We start from the raw sequence: 19,488 nt of genomic DNA on the forward strand, positions 1-19,488 counted from the left end.
CATAACCAAAACCCTAAAATAAAACCATAATTACACTGATGCAAAAGATGTCTCCAACAGTTCTTTCTCTGCAGGTGGAGAGCATTCCCTATCATAAAGAAGAGGCAGCTGGGTGACTCAGTGGATGGAGAGCCAAATCTAAAGAGGGGAGGTGCTGGGTTCAAATCTGGTCTCAGACACTTCCCAGCTGGGTGACCCTGGGCAAGTCACTTGACCCCCACTGCCTAGTCCTTACTACTCTTCTGCCTTAGATCCAATACACAGTTTTGATTCTAAGACGTAAAGTGGGGGATTTTATGAAAAAATAAATTTTAAGAAAAAATAATGATTTAGAACCTTTTTTCACATAATTATGGATGACTTTGATTTCTTCATCTGAAAGCTGCTTGTTCATATCCTTTGACCATTTGTCAATTGCTGTTGTTAGTATTATCATCATTACCAACTCTGGAGAGTCTCCTAAAGACGCGATGTCTATTGCCCAGATGCTTCCTTCCCAGGATAAGCTGCCAGAAAGTCGCCTTGGAGGGTCTGGAGAAGGTAAACATTGATAAGGACCCGAGAAAAGAACGTCCAGTGAATGGAAGAGGTTGAAGGTCAGCGTACACGAACAAAGGAATAGGTAGGGAACAAGGCGAGGGAAGGAGGCAAGGGCCACTTTTGCAGAAACAAAGAAGGAGTGAGATGGTCTTGTGGTCCAAGAGTCCCAGCAGAAGAGCAAGAAAGATGATCCTGTTGGCAATCCCTGTCTTGAGCCTCTGCTGGGCTATGAGGGGGGCCTCCGCCTTCCCAAGGAGTGAATGCTGTGAGTGTGGTCATCTTCCATTTGAAAATTGGGGCGAGAGGGGGAGAAGAGATGAGAAATAGCTCTTGCCTGGGAAGTGGCTGCTAAGTGTGAGTTCTGTATTTGTTCTGCGTGTGTTAGTGTCTTCCCCCTCGTGATTTTTTAAAGTTTATTTTGTGTCCTTCTACTTTACTGAAGCTATTAATTATCTCAGTTTGCTGATTCTCTAAGATTTTCAAAGTAAATATCTTGGGGAAATGTGCTGGATTTGAAGCTAAATAAATTGAACTTTAATCCCTCTTACTACATGTGTGACCCTGGGCAAGTCATTTGATGTCTCTGGGATTCCATCTCTTCATCTGTAAAATGAAGGAGTCGGAGGAGATGGCCTCTCGGGTCCCTTTGGGTTCTAAATCTATGATCTTACGATAACATTATCCTGGGTAAAATGTTTCTCTGGGAAGAAGAATAAGTAGATGCTTGAGCAACTGCTTTCTGGTTCTTAGCTGTTCCCCCAGAAAAGCAAGCTTTGGTGGAAGACCTCCAGGATATCATGGAGAGCTCCGTGACTCCATCATCCTTTCCCAATCCCAGCATCCTGATTGCCATGAACCTGGTTGGGGGCCACAATGCAGAGGCCCAGAGGCTCCTCACTCATATGATCTTGTCCACCGACCCAGAAGGTAACACACATTGGCAAGCTCAGTGACACTCTTTCAAAATTCCCAACCTTTGGGGGCAGCTGGGTAGCTCAGTGGATGGAGAGCCAGGCCTAGAGATGGGAGGTCCTAGGTTCAAATCTGGCCTCAGACACTTCCCAGCTGGGTGACCCTGGGCAAGTCACTTGACCCCCATTGCCTAGTCCTTACCACTCTTCTACCTTGGAACCAATACACAGTCTTGATTCCAAGATGGCAGGCAGGAGTTTAAAAATAAAATAAAATAAAATAAAATTCCCAACCTCTTAGGTCAACTGTGAAGAAAGCCCTTTGGTAAACCCCAGGGTCCTGCAAAATGGGAGCAATTCCTCTGCTCAGCTCTATTTTAGGTTCAAACTTGAATTCCAAACCCATCAGTGCTACACTGTCTCACTACAAGGCACACCTCACAAATCATCACAAAGCTTCTGCCTGAATACCTCTGGTGAAATCAAATCACTGCTTTGTACAAGCTCTCCCATTCCATTTTCAGACAGTTCTCAATAGTAGTAAATTCTCTCCCCTAAGGAAACAAACTCCATCACCCCCTGCTTCTACCTCTGCCCTCCAGACTATGCAGAATAACTCTAGGATCTCTTCCAGGCAGTCTCATGACCAAGTAGAAAGAGCCAGGATGCCTGGATTCAAAACCCAACTCTGATGCTTCCTACCTGTGTGACCTTGTGCAAGTCATTCAACCTCCTCATCAGTAAAATGAGGCTCGGAGCTCATGGCCTCTGAGGTCCCTCCTAGCTGTAGAACTATGATCCATGGGAAAACCCTTCCTGGTCCTTCACTAATTTGTTGCTTGAATACATCTTCTCAATGGCAAAGCCAGTCTAGTTCTTTTTCTTTTTCTCCTAAGGAAAGCCATTTCACAAACTGAGTTACTTTCAGAAAATAAAAGTTATCTGGATAAAGTAAAAGTGAGCAATTTTCCCTTGGCCAAGAGGCTTTCATGCCTGAATCAAAGGGTGACTTCCTGCTCCTGCCCCCCTTGCAGATCTTACCACTGGCCAGCTGGCCCTCAACGTCATGGCTCTCGCCTCATCCTGCCAAAATCCTGGGAACAGAGTCTTGGTGCTGAAAAAGAAAATGGAGAATTGGTCATCTTCAAGTAAGAGGGGAGCAGAAGGGAGAGGGGGAGGAAATGATCTAGACCTTCTCCCCAAACTCTAACCCCAGAGAAGAAGGGGACAGAGAAGCGGGTGAGGAAAGAGGAGACTATGGCCACCAATTCTTTCTCCCTGTTCTTTCTGGAGATGGTTACAAATCCTACCAGGTGATGTGAGGTTCGTCTACAAGTCTGCTCCTTCATAGAAAGGTGGAGGCATCTAGGGATATAAAGCCCTGGAGATGGAATACAAATCCTGCTTTGGGCACTTATTAGCTGTGTGACTATAGGCAGGGCAATCAGCTCTGGCTCGCCATCTCCTTACCGATCAAATGAAAGGAGATGAGGAGGCATTGATTCACTGGAGGAGGCGGCATCATGGACAATGATGCTCCATCTCTTTGGCTCCTTTCCTTTACTGAAGGAATCTACCCATTACCCACAACTCTCCTTCATAGAGAAACTTTCTGGCAATCCCACATGAACATATTTTCTCTTTCTCCATTCCCAGAACAATCCCACTGATCCAATCTGGCCATACTCATGTCCCAATTGATTTTCCAGGTCCACAAGACCCACATTCAGTCTTCTACGGACCCAGCCTGGGACTCTTGGCTCTGTGCCAAGAGAATCAAGAGGGGACCTTGGAACTAGCTGTCAGACTTTCCAAGATGTTGCTAGCCAATGTTTCCCCCTTCAACATGGGTGAGTGAGGAGCTGCTCCAAACCCTTCTGAGCTGGAAGTGGGCTAGGAGAAAATATAGTAAATGGCAAATCTGGAAACCAAAGGTAAGTAGCAACCCAGAGATGAGAGCAGAGGAGGAGCAGAGCATCATCTGGTGGCAAAGAGGTAATACACAGGAGCACGTCCAAAGCATTGGATGTGGGGCCACCAGAGAGGATTATTCCTAACTAGGAGCAAATGAAGTCATTCATTCGCAAGAATCTCTTCAATCCCTGCACTGTACACAGTACCTAATGTGGGTTTTTTAATTAATATTCCATAACTATTATATTTTATTAAGGTTTATTAATAATAACTAAAGTAAAAGAACTACCTGAACCCAGCCTGGCCAAAAGAAAAAGAGCACGAGGGAGGAGTTACAGCAAACTTAAAAACAAATGTGGCCACAGAAAGTGGTGGAGAGAGGAGAGGAATTCTGGGAAATACTGAAGGACTTCTGGGGGATGAAGTCCAAAGGTTCAAAATTCCACTTATACATTAGATAGGTATTAGATATACAAAGAGAGAAAATGAAACAATCCCTATTCTAAAAAGGCTTTTGTTCAAATAGAGGAAGTTGCTATGTATTCATATATTTGTAGAATAAATGTAAGAGGAATCAATGAAAAAAAAGCTAAGTAAAAAGCAATTTGAGAGTCCAAAGTAAAGAAAAATACCAGCAAAAATAATGACAAATGATATTTATTTGGCCTCTTAAAATTTACTTCATTTGTGTCAATTCAACAAGTACTTTTCTTTTCTTCCTTAAAAACCCTTACCTTGGGAGGAGATAAGTGACTCAACACATTGACAGTCAGGCCTAGAGATGGGAGGTCCTGGGTTCAAATCTGGCCTTAGACACTTCCTAGGTATGTGACCCTGGACAAGTCACTTAACCCCCATTGCGTAGCCCTTACCACTTTTCTCCCTTGGAACCAATATATAATATTGATCCTAAGGCAGAATGTTAGGGATTTTTTAAAACAACCAACTTATATTTTGTCTTAGAATTGATACTAAGTATCAGTTCCAGGGAAGATTTTTAACCAGATCCCAGAGTGTTGAAAAGAGAATAATCTATAATGTGGCTATAGAAATAAGTTGGGTGCAAGGCTGTGATGGTCTTTAAAGGCTAAACAGAGAGGTTTCTATTTGATCCTAGAGGCAACAGGAAGCCACTACTGCAGTGATGACAAATCTTTTGAGGACCCCATGCCTTACCCCACCCACCCCCCAGACTGCCCATATTATGCCCTGCCCCCAAATGCTTGTCTCACTCCCTGACTGCATGCAGTGCCCCACCCACCCCTGCCTTTGCAGCATCAAAGGCAGGGTGCCACAGCTGTGCACAGCAGGCTAGTCATGATCAACCCCTGGAGTCATTGAGGGCAGCCTCGCTCATACCCTGAGACAGTAGAGGAAGGCTAGAATGCCTTCCAGGTGGTTCCAGGCTCCAAGCTGACCAAGTCAGGGGCCTGTGCCTGCCTACAGAGAGGTCTCTGCATGCCATCTCTGGCACACGTGCCATAAGTTCATCATCACAGCACTAGTGTGTATTACAGAGAAAAGTAAAAGTCAGATTGATGCTTAAGGAAAGCAGCTTTGACAGCTGAATGGATGATGGAAGGGAGTAGGAAGAGACTTGAGAGAAGGAGCAAATAGGCTATCACAATAGTTTAGGGGAGAAGCAATGAGGCCCTGAATTAACATGGTAACTAGAAAGGGAGAAGGAGGTAAATAAGAATGATATTGCAGAGACAGAAAGAGTCTTGTCAACTGATTAAATATGTGAGGTGAGTGTAAGGGAATGAGGAAAATGCAAAGGCTTTAAACCTGGGAGACTAGAAGAGTGGTGGGACCTTTGACAGAAATAAGAAAGCCTAGAAGAAAGATGAGTTTGGCAAGAGTAATATCTTTTATTAAGCACTTTCTATGTGCTTTACAAATATTATCTCAGTGGATCCTCACAATAACCCCAGGAGATAAATGTTATTATAATACCCATTTACAGTTGAGGAAATCGAGACAAAAACAGAGGTTAAATGACTTGTCCTAAGCTGGTAAGTGTCTGAGGTGAGATCTGAATTCAGGTCTTCCTGATTCCAGGCCTAGCACTCTATCCTCTGCATCATTTAGCTACCTTTACAGATAAAGAATTCTATTTTTGACACAAGTTTGAAAGACCTTTGAAACATCCAGATTGAAACGCTCGCTCTCCAGATAGTGTTATAGGACCAAAACTCAGGGGAAACACTAGGGCTGAGTATTTAGATCTGGGAGTCAGAATATCCATAGTTAGGAATTAAGACATAGCTTGAGAAGACAGAAGAATAGCGTCTAAGGATGGTTTTTAATGATGGGGAGCCTTAGGCGTGTTGAAAGATAATAGGAAGGGGCAGCTGAGTAGCTCAGTAGATTGAGAGTCAGGCCTAGAGATGGGAGGTCCTGGGTTCAAATCTGTCTTCACACACTTCCCAGTTGTGTGACCCTGGGCAAGTCCCCCATTGCCTAGCCCTTACCACTCTTCTGCCTTGGAACCAATACAATGAGTATTCATTTGGAGGAAGGAAGGAAGGAAGGAAGGAAGGAAGGAAGGAAGGAAGGAAGGAAGGAAGGAAGGAAGGAAGGAAGGAAGGAAGGAAGGAAGGAAGGAAGGAAGGAAGGAAGGAAGGAAGGAAGGAAGGAAGGAAGGAAGGAAGGAAGGAAGGAAGGAAGGAAGGAAGGAAGGAAGGAAAGAAGGAAGGAAGGAAGGAAGGAAGGAAGGAAGGAAGGAAGGAAGGGAGGGAGGGAGGGAGGGAGGGAGCACAGGCATTGGGAAGGGGTAGAAGAAGGGAAGAGAGAGGAGATGGGAGAGCATTCATGTGACTAGCAATCTGCATGTCGTATGCTCTGCAGATACTGGAGCCATGGCGACCCTGGCCTTGACTTGTGTTAGCAATAAGATTCCTGAAGACCCGGAGGATGAATACAATCAGTTATTTGGTCAAGTATTAACAAAGATGGTAAAGCACATCAGTGGCAGAATTGAAGACAATGGCCTCATTGGGGGATCCTACAGCACAGGCTTAGCCATGCAGGTAACCAATAAAGGACCACTGGGGAAAACCCAGCATTTGGAAATGGGCAGCTGGGAAATTTTTCATCATGACTCCAATAATGTCTAACTGTGTGATACCCACCAAATTCCTTCATTATATCTCCTCTGTGGGGAGGCCGTGTGGCACAGTGTAAAAAGTTCTGGCTCTCTGATAAGAATTCTGAGCCTCAAAGCCAGCCCATGAAAATATCTGTATGACCTTGAGCAAGTCACCTCATTTTCATGGGCCTCCATCTCCTCCTCTGTAAAATAAGGGGATCGGATGAGACAGCCTCCAACCCTATCTCAATGAACCTGTGATCATTAAGGTGTTTGACTCTATTTCTCTGTTGGTCAAATGGGAGTAATGATGGTGGATCCTTCCCAACCTCACAGGATAAGAATGATGACTCTATGGGATGTAGTTGGAGATTCCTTGAAAGGAAGATTATACAAAAAAAAAATCTAAGTTTTAAATTATAAAGATAATAAAAATTCAATTCTCATTCATTATCAGAAAAGGTTTAGGGAGCAGCTGGGTAGCTCAGTGGATGGAGAGCCAGTCCTAGAGATGGGAGGTCCTGGGTTTAAATCTGTCCTCAGACACTTCCCAGCTGGGTGACCCTGGGCAAGTCACTTAACCTCCATTGCCTAGCCCTTACCACTCTTCTACCTTGGAACCAATACACAGTCTTGATTCTAAGGCAGAAGGCAGGGGTTTGAAAAAAATAAATTGACTCAAGGAGCAGCTGGGTGGCTCAGTGGATGGAGAGCCAGGCCTGGAGATGGGAGGTCCTGGGTTCAAATCTGGCCTCAGACACTTTCTAGCTGTGTGGCCCTGGGCAAGTCACTTGACCCCCATTGCCTAGCCTTTACCACTCTTCTGCCTTGGAACCAATACACCAGATTGATTCCAAGATGGAAGGTGAGGGTTTAAAAAGAGAAAAGAAAAGGTTTAACAGCTCCTCCAGGAAATCCTGGACACTGCTGGATTGTAGATTTCTAGATCTATAGCTTTAAGGAAACCCCAGGCCATCTAATTCAACCTCCTCATTTTACAGAAGAGGCCAATGTGCCATAAGCACGCCTATGATGCAGATTTAATTTTTTGCTAACCTCTAGTGACCGTTCTTCCCCTTTAGACCAGGCAGGAAATGTTCCCATCATTCCTGGTATCGGTTCTCTTGTATTTGAAGCTTCATCACCTGCCCTATACATTCCTATGAGTCCCGGCACTTTCTAATAAAAGGCAGGCTCTAATTCAAACACTGATAACCAAGGTCTTGGCCTTTCTTTTTTCAGGGCTTTGGTGACACAGCCCGTTCTCTTGTTCTGTAGTTATCACCGTTCTGATAGGAAGCAGTTGGCAGTCCGAGGCTTAGGGTCATGGGAGCCTATGCTTAGAGCTGGACGGGATCTCAGAGATCATCGGGTCCAACCTCCCCATTTTACAGATAGGGAAACCAAGGCCCAGAGGGGTTACACGACTTCCCCAACATCACGTGGGTAGGTAATATAGGAGAAGGGAATCATTAGGGTCTAGGCGGACTCAACGGAATGCCCTGAATCCTATGGCAGAAGGAAGACTCATTTGCCAAGACCAGGCCTGATCCGTAATGAGATTTCGAAGTAGAAATGTGAGGTCAAAGACACCAACGGAGGAGGGCCAGCTAGCTGTGTTCATTCAGATGCCTGCTGGGTGGCATGATGGAAAGAGACCCGTGTGTGAATCCTGCCTGACATACTTGCAGACGATACGACCCCGGGCGGTTTCCCCATATATAAAATGAGATAATAATAGAATCGCCCTCCAAGGATTGTTGTGAGGATCAACTGGGGTAACATACGTAAAAGTGCTTTGCTGTTCTTAAAGTGCTACGTGAATGTTTGCTGTTATATTAGCTAGTTACTGGGGGGAAAGACCCACCCAAAGGATCAGCCCGTAGCCTCGGAGCCAAGGTTGGTCATCAGTTTGTTGGAAGCAGATTTAGATATGGGCATGAGCACAGTGTGGAGACAGAGACAGAGAGACAGAGACAGAGAGGAAAGAGGAGGGAGACAAGGGAGGAGAGAAGAGAAGGTGGAGAAAACAGGGGAGGGAGTGACAGAGAGACAGAGACAAAGAGGAAAGAGGAGGGAGACAAGGGAGGAGAGAAGAGAAGGTGGAAAAAACAGGGGAGGGAGAGACAGAGATAAAGAGACAATCACAGAGACAGGGAGATGGGGGCAAGGGAGTGACAGAGACAGAGAGGAAAGAGGAGGGAGACAAGGGAGGAGAGAAGAGAAGGTGGAGAAAACAGGGGAGGGAGAGACAAAGATAAAGAGACAGTCACAGAGACAGGGAGATGGGGGCAAGGGAGTGACAGAGACAGAGAGGAAAGAGGAGGGAGACAAGGGAGGAGAGAAGAGAAGGTGGAGAAAACAGGGGAGGGAGTGACAAAGAGACAGAGACAAAGAGGAAAGAGGAGGGAGACAAGGGAGGAGAGAAGAGAAGGTGGAGAAAACAGGGGAGGGAGTGACAGAGAGACAGAGACAAAGAGGAAAGAGGAGGGAGACAAGGGAGGAGAGAAGAGAAGGTGGAGAAAACAGGGGAGGGAGAGACAAAGATAAAGAGACAGTCACAGAGACAGGGAGATGGGGGCAAGGGAGTGACAGAGACAGAGAGGAAAGAGGAGGGAGACAAGGGAGGAGAGAAGAGAAGGTGGAGAAAACAGGGGAGGGAGTGACAGAGAGACAGAGACAAAGAGGAAAGAGGAGGGAGACAAGGGAGGAGAGAAGAGAAGGTGGAGAAAACAGGGGAGGGAGAGACAAAGATAAAGAGACAGTCACAGAGACAGGGAGATGGGGACAAGGGAGTGACAGAGACAGAGAGGAAAGAGGAGGGAGACAAGGGAGGAGAGAAGAGAAGGTGGAGAAAACAGGGGAGGGAGTGACAGAGAGACAGAGACAAAGAGGAAAGAGGAGGGAGACAAGGGAGGAGAGAAGAGAAGGTGGAGAAAACAGGGGAGGGAGAGACAGAGATAAAGAGACAATCACAGAGACAGGGAGATGGGGGCAAGGGAGTGACAGAGACAGAGAGGAAAGAGGAGGGAGACAAGGGAGGAGAGAAGAGAAGGTGGAGAAAACAGGGGAGGGAGAGACAAAGATAAAGAGACAGTCACAGAGACAGGGAGATGGGGACAAGGGAGTGACAGAGACAGAGAGGAAAGAGGAGGGAGACAAGGGAGGAGAGAAGAGAAGGTGGAGAAAACAGGGGAGGGAGAGACAAAGATAAAGAGACAGTCACAGAGACAGGGAGATGGGGGCAAGGGAGTGACAGAGACAGAGAGGAAAGAGGAGGGAGACAAGGGAGGAGAGAAGAGAAGGTGGAGAAAACAGGGGAGGGAGAGACAAAGACAAAGAAACATACAGTCCAGAGACAGTTGGGCTCCGACTTGAAGAGCACATGTGGGCAGTCCTTTCCCCTCTCCGTGGAGTCCCCATGAAGCTTTCCATGGATAAAGAGTGAAGCTTTCTCTAAGGCTCTGATGCTGCCTTTCTCCAGGGAGCCTAATTCATCCTCAAACCCCAATGAGAAGCCCAAATAGTCCAGTCCCCAAAGTTCAGAAGGTCGTGCTGTGCTCAAGGAGGCAGGGAAGCAGAGACTCGGGTCCTTTTCCCCATCACAGTCCGCAAACAATTCCTTCTCAGGGGCTCACCTGGAACTCCTAGACTGACTGCAAAGCTGGGACATGATCTGGCTTGCCAATTTGTGGAAGATCCACAGGTTGTGATAAGGCATTCGGTAGATCAATACAAGTGCTTCTTGATTTAATAGAGTTTTTCTTAGCAGATAGCAGATAGCAGATAAAGGTGTAATGGCTAAAGTTTCTTGTAAGTTACTTTATTCTTTTAAACCCTCACCTTCTGCCTTAGAGTCAATACTAAGTCCTGGTTCTAAGGCAGAAAAGTGGTAAGGGCCAGGCAATGGGGGTTAAGTGACTTGTCCAGGATAACACAGCTAAGAAGTGCCTTAGCAAGACTTGAACCCAGGACCTCCCATCTCCAAGCCACTGAACCATCTACCTTTGTAAGTTATTTTCAATAGAGTGGAGTAATTGATTGACTCAAACAATCTCCTCCCTTACAAATGACCTATTAGTGCTCCATATTGACTCTACAATATTTTTCTTCCTTTCTCAGGCCCTCTCTGTGCAACCTGGAGAGAAGTGGAACTGCAGGAAGACTATGGAAACAGTGCTCAAGGAGATTGAGCAAAATAGATTTGATAACCCCATGTCCATTGCCCAGATCCTTCCTTCCCTGTATGGCAAAACTTATTTAGATGTGCCCTACGTTGCCTGTTCTACTGGTAAGCATCCTTTTCAAGATCCAGGGTCTTTCAAAACAAGACTAGGGAGCTCCCCCACAGATATCAAGTCAAATAGTCAGTCAGCTAAATGCCAGGCACTGTGCTAAGCTCTGATCTACAAAGAGAGATTTTTTTTAAAGAAAAAGGAAAAAAAACCAGTTCCAGCTCTCAAGGAGCTCACAGTCTAATGAAATGGCTTATTTGTCCATCCTTAATAATATAAAAGGCAGTTACCTCCATCTACACCCTCCCTTCCTATTGAGATTCCTTGTGGTTGCACACTTAGCAACATGTCCCTGCAGCTGAAAAACCAAGGTACCTCCTCATTCAAGAATCAGCACCTACTGTCTCACCAGTACAAAAGGGGCAGAAACCAAGGACTAGCATAAGGCAAGTTTCTTCTAACCCAAACAATCTTCAGAGCCCAAGTTATCTTCCTAGTCCAAGTTTCCCGTAGTTTTTCAAGCTTTTCAAGCTCTAAGTAGCCACAGCATCGCTGTCAGAACATTCTGGATGCCTCCAGCCCTGGGCCCCCACACCCCTTCAATTTGTCCTGAAACTCCATAGCTGAGTTTTTCTACACTATTGAGATGACTCTTTGATTTATAGATGCACTACTAGAGTCCTCTAAGAAAGATCTAATTATGTTTATAAAATATAATAAAAGGGCACAAGATCTCACACCCAATTTGAACATTCTTTAAAAAATAAAAACAGGGGGGGGGGGGGGGAATCAAAGGAGCTTCTACCAGACTTTCTGTCTTAGCAAGAATAAAAGCAAGATTGATCACATGGGTTGAGGGGGCTATGATCGGAGATGTAGACTCGAATCGATCACCCTAGTGCAACTATCAATAATATGGAAATAGGTTTTGATCTAGGACACATGTAAAACCAGTGGAATTGCTTGTTGGCCACAGGAGGGGGTTGGGAGGAGGGTAGGGAAAGAACATGAGTCTTATAACCAAGGAATAATGTTCTAAATTGACTAATTAAATAAATTTAAAAAAAAAAAGAATAAAAGCAATAGCTTAACTTGTGACTCTTCATTGGAATAACTCAGAAGGTCTACCCAGGCCCTTCCCTGCCTCTTAAAATGATTTTGAAAAAGTTCTCGATGCCAGTAAAGTATAGCCTCTGCACACAGAAACCCCACAGTCTTACAAAGCCTAACTCCTTACTCTACAGATCAAGAGGTGAGACAAAGCCTCCCTAGGAACTCTAGCCCTGTCTCGACTTTGGCTTCAAATATCACAGTGACTTACACAATCAATAACCAACTGAGGGGGGTGGAACTGATCTTCAATGAAACAGAGACAGTCAGCGTGAAAAAGGGATCAGTCCTCCTTGTTGTTCTAGAAGAAGCCCAGCGCAAAAACCCAACATTCAAGTGAGTAAAGCCTGTAATGCCTTCTAAGTGCCCTCCTTGGGTGCCATTTTCTTCTCTCATCTATCATTCATTGAACAAGTTTTCCTTTACTAAGAATTTCCACAAAACAGTTAGCCTTGTTGGGCCTCAGTTTCCTTGTCTGTAAAGTGAAAAGGTTGGACTAGAGGGCCTTAAGGTCTATGATGCTCAATGTGCCCAGGCCTCAGCTTCTCCCTCAGTCAAATAGGGATAGTGATGGTTGGTCCTCTCCAGCCTCCCAGGAAAGAAATGAGAATAAGTCAATATGAAATAGACTGAGCTACCTTGAAAGAAAGGTCATATGAAAACAGTGTTACAGATGATAAAGATAATGCAGATTCTCTTATTCATTATAAGATGGGGTGAATGATTCCCCCAGAAGGCTTTGGACATTCCCTGTGAATGCCTGCAAAAGATATGAACTCTAATTCTCTAGGGTTAGGACTGTGCTAGGACCCTTAGGGGAGAAAAAAATTAAGAGACAGTCCCTGCAATACAAGGAATTTGCAATTGAACTAGGGACACGAGACTGGCCCTGGCATAATACAAGGCAATAAATGAACAAGTGCCAAATGAGGAGCCAACAAGAAAAGTCAGAGCACTTTGGACGACAGTTTAAGTGACTTTCCCAAAGTCCCACAATTCTGAAGGAGGGAGTGAGTGAGTGGAATCACATAGGTAGTTCAGTGAATCGAGTGCTGGACCTCGACTCAGAGAGATTCATCTTCCTGAATTCAAATCTGGCCTCAGACACTTATTAGCCGTGTGACTCCAGGCAAATCATCCAACCCTATTTGCCTCAGTTTCCTCTTGTGTCAAATGAGCTGGAGAAGAAAGTGGCATAGCCCTCTCCTATCCTTGCCAAGAAAACCCCAAATGGAGTCACAAAGAGTTAGGTATGACTGCAAATAACTGAACAACAGCTATGTCCCACACTCTGCCATGGTCCTTGGGCTACAACAGTTAAGCAGATGACCATCTTTCATATCATTTCCACTGATGTAGTAGGTATAATGGTAGATAGAGGCTATACTCCGTTGCCTCAGATAATACATCAATATACTCACTATAACATATCGATAACAATATATCACTCTCAGACAATAATACATCAATAGAATAAGCGAAGTGGAATAGAATAATAATGGGGTCCTCAGGGGGCAGCTGGGTAGCTCAGTGGATTGAGAGCCAGTCCTAGAGATGGGAGGTCCTAGGTTCAAATCTGGCCTCAGACACTTCCCAGCTGTGTGACTCTGGGCAAGTCACTTGACCCCCATTGCCTAGCCCTTACCACTCTTCTGCCTTGGAGCCAATACACAGTATTGACTCCAAGATGGAAGGTAAGGGTTTTAAAAAAATAATAATAATGGGGTCCTCAAAGATAGGTCATTCCAAAAGCCTTGGGAGAGGTTTAAACGACTAAAGCAGAAGACAACCTGTAGAGCAAGGCAGCCTGGTGTGGCGGGAAGAAAGCTGAATTTAGGATGAGGAGTGATGCTCATCTCAAGTCTCTGAGATTCATCTTCTTCATTCATAAAAAGAAAATACTTGCACTGCCTCCCTCATGGGATTTTTGTAAAGATCAAATAAGAGGGCAAAGTTTAAAGGGTCTGGCAGACCTTAAGGCACTATAAACAGCTAAATAGCATTGCCATCATTACTGAATACTTTGATTCTCTCTGGCATCTGTATAAATGGAGATTTTTGAACCCTAGACTTCATTCCCCAGAAGTCCTTGGTATTTCCCAGAATTCCCCATAATCTCTCCTGCATCTCCACATTGGTGAGATCATGATTGGTATTTAACTGGCAGTAACGCCTCCCACGTGCTCTCTTTTCTTGAATGATGTAGCATCAGCAGTGATGGTGGTGAATGGGGATAGCTGAAAATGGCTAACCAGCCATGGGCACGTGGTTTTTATTTTGTATCCTCTTTATTCCTTGATTTCTAATGATCCTTAATAAACCTCATAAAATATAATATTTTTGTTCTTAGAGATATAATTTAAATTTTACACGTCTCTGCCATAAGTAGCAGGCAATATGTCTGCCATGCCTTTACCTATACTCAGAGAGGCTCACCATCAGATGGCCTAAAGGATGCTTTTTGTTCATTAGCGATTCAGAGGTCACGGAAGAGACCAACAAACTGTGAAAGACCGTCCACCTCGTCACAACAAGGTTTTGAATTGTATCCGTTAGAGCAGCACGGGTCCTGGGGACTAGTGGGAGTCCCCAAGACCCTTTCAGGGAATCCTTGAGGTCAAAAGTATTTTCTTAATAATACTAAGACATTTTAATCACTTAAATAATTAAATAATCATAAATGTAACCCCCATAAACAAAAGCTCTTTGGAAAGTCCTCAATATTTTTTAAAAATATAAAGGAATGTTTGAGAACCACTGACCTAAAAATTATCCATGTTGTTGTTGAGTTGTGTCCAACGCTAGGTAACCTCATGGGCTTTTGACCATAGAGTTTTCTCCACAAAGATTTTGAAGTGGTTTGCTATTTCCTTCTCCAATGTGTCCCCATTTGACAGATGAGGTACTGAGGCAAATAAGGATTGACTAACTGATCCAGGGTCACATAGTTAATAAGTTTTGGAGATCCCTTTTGCACTCAGATCTTCCTGGTTCCAAGTCCAGTGCTCTCTCCATTGTACCACCCAGCCTCCCCAGAGGTCATCCACTCTACATGAAGGATCGATGACTTTGGCAGGCAGTCTAGAGATTACCATTACTGCCTGACAAAATCATAGATCCCTTATATACAATGAAATATTTCCACACTACTTAGAATCCATCTGTTTCTTCTATTTCCTTATTCTATGACTAATCCTGTGATGTATAATCATCTGAGGTCTCATCTTCCTTGCAGATTTGAATACAAAATGACATCCTGGGGCCTCTATGTCACCTCCATCAACAACATTTATGAGGTGGAAAACCACAGGACCTACTGGCAATTTCTTAGTGGCAAAATCCCTTTGGACCAAGGTATGTGAAGGCTAAAACCAGGGGCATTGAGTGGGGAGTATGAGGATAATCGAAGCCATCCACCAACTTCACAAAAGTTACTAGTGGGTAAAACACTCAGAAAAGGGACTGGGGGGTTGGGGGGGGGGAGGCAGCTGGGTGGCTCAGTGGATTAAGAGCCAGACCTAGAGACGGGAGACCCTAGGTTCAAATCAGATACTTCCCAGGAAGGAAGGAAGGAAGGAAGGAAGGAAGGAAGGAAGGAAGGAAGGAAGGAAGGAAGGAAGGAAGGAAGGAAGGAAAGAAGGATGGAAGGCCAGAAGGAAGGAAGGAAGGAAGGAAGGAAGGAAGGAAGGAAGGAAGGACGGAAGGACGGAAGGAAAGAAGGATGGAAGGCCAGAAGGAAGGAAGGAAGGAAGGAAGGAAGGAAGGAAGGAAGGAAGGAAGGAAGGAAGGAAGGAAGGAAGGAAGGAAGGAAGGAAGGAAGGAAGGAAGGAAGGAAGGAAGTCCAGGGATTGAGAGAAAAATGGCCTTATGGGAAATCCCTGGATATTCTCCCATAAAAAAGGCACCAAGTGGTAATACCTAGCCCCAAAGTGTGTGGAAGAACATACTGGCTTTATCGTTGAGCTAAATAAGCCCTGGTATTTCCAAAAGTGTTTGTTCAATAACAGCATAGGGGCTATGTGACCCTGGGCAAGTCACTTAACCCCATTTGCCTAGCCTTTTACCCTGAGTTGTTACTAAGACAGAAAGTCAGGGTTTAAAAAAAATGATGATGCGATGTTCATTCCTCCTTGAAAATGCTGGATATCTAGGGCAGCTGGTTGGTACAATCAATAAAGTACTCGGCTTGAAGTCAGGAAGACCTGAGTTCAAATCCAGTCTCAGTCACTTACTAGCTATATGCCCTAGGCAAATTTCTTAACCCTGTTTGCTTCTAAAAAAGAAAGAAAGAAAAAATACTGGATTTCCCAAAAGTCTTAGTGTAGTCTTGAGTTATTAAGAGCTGAAAATTGTACTAAAAAGACTATTTGGATCACACTCTCTGAAAGGACATTCTTCGTGGAGGAGTTACACACACAGTTTCTACCTCAATTCTTTCTTGGGTTTCCCCCCCACAGGAGTCAGCTACTATGTCCCCTATGACAATGAACACATCACAGCCAACTTCACACAGTACTAAGATGACATCTGCACTGTTCACTTTTTTATCATCTTTTTCCGGGGAAGAAGTAGGGCAGATCTATGTCAACGACATGTAGATATACCAGTTCCTGCCTTACAAAAGTCAGCAATCAATTCTGAAGAACTTGTGACAAAGAATGCTATCCGACTCCAGAGGAAGAAGTGGTGGAGTCAGAAGGAGGCTGATTATTTGCTTGATAATACATGTATTTCCTGATCAAAATACTTCCACCTATGAGAGGTGGAAGGAAGGAGATAATTTGGATCTTATAATCTGGAAAATGTATGTGGAAAATGGTGATTCTATGTAATTTGGAAAATAAAATATCTTTGAATTAATAAAAAAGATCAGCAATGATCCCACAGAAATGAAAAATGCATTGATCAATTGCTTGACTTCCTGTTGATGGAGTCCTGGACCCAGAGAGTCACAAAGATCTAAGTTCAAATCTTGCCTCAAACACTTGTGTGGCTGTGGGCAATCTCAGCTCTACCTCAGTTTCCTCATCTATTAAAACAGGGTTAATATAATAGCACTTCCCTTCCAAAGTTGTCAGATTTGAAAGCATTTGACAAAATTTAAAGCACTATATAAATATTATCTATTATTATTATTTCATCTCACCCTCCCCCTCCAAAAAAAATACAGAGCTTTTGTTTGAAACAAGGGTAGCAACTCTGCCAAGGTAAAGTTAAAAAATATAACAGCTTAATATGGGGGGAAAGAGACGGGAAGGGACCAATCTGGCATATTGTCTGGTCAAAAGAAAAAGGTTGTCAGAAAAAAATACGTGTATATCTTGAGGATGGCTAGACACTTGACACTTGATGAAGTCAATTCATTTCCTCAGTGAAATTTGATTCTGTAATTCAGGACACCTTGTTGATGTCAAAAATTGATTCATAGTAAAAGACTGCTCCCTTGTGGTGGCATGTTGTTCATCCCATGACTATGTCCATTTAATGGTGTTTTTATATTAAAAGGTGATTATACCCCCACATAATATGGAAGCTAGCTAAAGCCACCCTGCTCCTTCTTTTAGAAATATTAAGAAAGAATTTTGCAATCGTCCTAATCTTAAAACTTTGGGCTAATCTAAAAGAGAAATTCTTAATGAGTCTTTCTTTAGTTATACAATGTCCTATTTTCATCTCTCCAGATTAGCCCAAAAAGGACTCCTCCATGAAGTCATTAGGGTGGTGACTGGACAAAGACAAAAAGTTTTGGATTGATTTGGCTTGACCAGATTAGATTAATGATCAGAGAAGTCAGAGAAGACTGAGAAGTCTCTACACTTACTTGAGTTAATGAAACATTTCTTGACTTCACGTTTAGTTTACCACATTGGAAAGGAAAATTCTTACCCAGAATGGTCAAAGAGGGATTGGCTTTAGGAAAATTATTTTCCAAAGGTGTGTCACACCAAAAGTTAATTGATTACTACTCTTTAATGGAGCAAATGTTGAGGTTAGCTAGGTAGTTCAGTGGACAGAGAGCCAGGCCTAGAGATCGAGGTCCTGGGTTCAAATTTGAACTCAGACACTTCCTGAACTAGTTAGTTACCCACAATTGCCTGATCCTTACCTCTCTTCTGAGTGGGAACAGATATTTAGTATCAATTCTACGACAGACCGTAAGGGTCTTTTAAAAAATGAAGTAAATAGTAACTGAAATGAGCACTATAACTATGTTTTATCTAATTGTGAAATTATCTGTTGTTTTAAGAATACCACCATAACCTGAAAATGAGCTTCAGAGAGATAGGTAGTGATGAAGGGGAGCTATGTCCATCTTTTGTTCTGTAAGCAGAAATGCTTAGATTAAATTTTAATTTTTTTTTTTCTGGTGGGTTTATGCCTAAACTTCAAGAGTACAGAATTTTCTTCCCCAATTATAAGCACTTAAATTTTTTTTCATTCATTCATTCCAGGCAACCAAAAGAGTAAGCTCAACTTGGATTGAGAGAGAAAACAGACTTTAGTCTCTTAAAAAGATCTGAGGCAGCTAGTGGGAAAGTGGATAGAGGCCTGTTGTTAAGAAGACTCTTCTTCCTAAGTTCAAATCCTGGGGTTCAGGAAGGATACCTTTGGCAAAAATGCAAGACTCCGAAACTTAGCTCAAAAATAAAAAGGGAAATTTATTAATTTAGAAAATATTGTTGAATCTGGCCAGGAGGGCAGCATAGGTGGAAAAGCCTGCCTCCTAAATGGAACAGCATGGATGGAAAAGCTGTTCCACCCCACCCTATCCCTAATCAATTCTGTGGATTTTATACTCTTTACAACAGTGAGGGTGTGACTCTGGAGCCATGGGTTGGGAGGTTTTCCCGAGGGTATGGGGGTGGTAGTCGAGATTTGGAGGACGAATGGGATGTGTCTCTTTGTCCATCTCAATTCCATGGGGCTATCAAAGGAGGGTAATTGAGGTCTGGTGTTTTGGGTTGGGGGTCTAAGAGAGCAAAGGAATTTCCCTGATAATAGTTTGCCTGAGTTTCTGGGTGTAAAATGCCCTGGCCAATCGGAGGTGTGCTTTAGGGAAACCACTTTAGAAGCTGGAGGATGGGGGGGGGAGAAATAAGTAAAAAGGTTCTGAACAAACGGGAGAGGAATGAGAACAGAAAGTGTTTCATTAATTTCCATAGACCTATAGCTGGAAGGGTCCTTAGGCGTTATCTACCTCCCACCTCGTTTTACAAATCAGGAAACTGAGGACCAAAAAGATAAGTGATTCGCCCAAGGTCTCCAAAATATATAAAAGAATCAAATGAGATTCAAATTCGAGTCCTCCGACTCCAAAATGAAAGGAGCCACAGGTCCACTAGCTTCGCCTCTTTGCAGAACAGGAATCTGAGGCCCAAAGGTGACGTCAAGAAATAAGGCGGAGAGAAGGCAAACAGCAATCTCGAGGGCCAAAGGCTGGGAATCGGGCAAATCGGAGGGGAGGAAACGCAGTGCAAACGGCTTAAGGACTACACCGTGAAGGTTAACGCCCTGGAGCCTAAAACAGTCGGGCCCCGAGATGATGCTAAACAAGGAAAAAGGAATAGAGAGCAAACGCTAGAACTAGATCAGTCACAGAGGCCACCAGTAAAAGCGCAGGAATCCTCCCATACGAAACTCACAAGTGGGGCCCAGGTTCCCTCCCCTTCCGCCCTATCTACCAATC

At 44.0% G+C, this 19,488-nt stretch overlaps 1 protein-coding gene across 1 annotated transcript; it reads left to right on the plus strand.

Moving 5' to 3' along the window:
• Positions 1 to 470: 470 nt before the first annotated feature.
• Positions 471 to 16,320, plus strand: CBLIF (cobalamin binding intrinsic factor). The gene is made up of 9 exons (XM_056803738.1): positions 471 to 540; positions 1,291 to 1,467; positions 2,486 to 2,599; positions 3,161 to 3,301; positions 6,216 to 6,397; positions 10,579 to 10,747; positions 11,936 to 12,137; positions 15,037 to 15,155; positions 16,259 to 16,320. The coding sequence occupies exons 1-9, from the start codon at positions 471 to 473 to the stop codon at positions 16,318 to 16,320; spliced, it is 1,236 nt and encodes a 411-aa protein (XP_056659716.1).
• The last annotated feature ends 3,168 nt before the right edge of the window (positions 16,321 to 19,488 follow it).

The sequence above is a fragment of the Monodelphis domestica genome, chromosome 6 (genome assembly GCF_027887165.1).
Source record: "Monodelphis domestica isolate mMonDom1 chromosome 6, mMonDom1.pri, whole genome shotgun sequence".
In the NCBI taxonomy this organism is placed as follows: Eukaryota; Metazoa; Chordata; class Mammalia; order Didelphimorphia; family Didelphidae; genus Monodelphis; species Monodelphis domestica.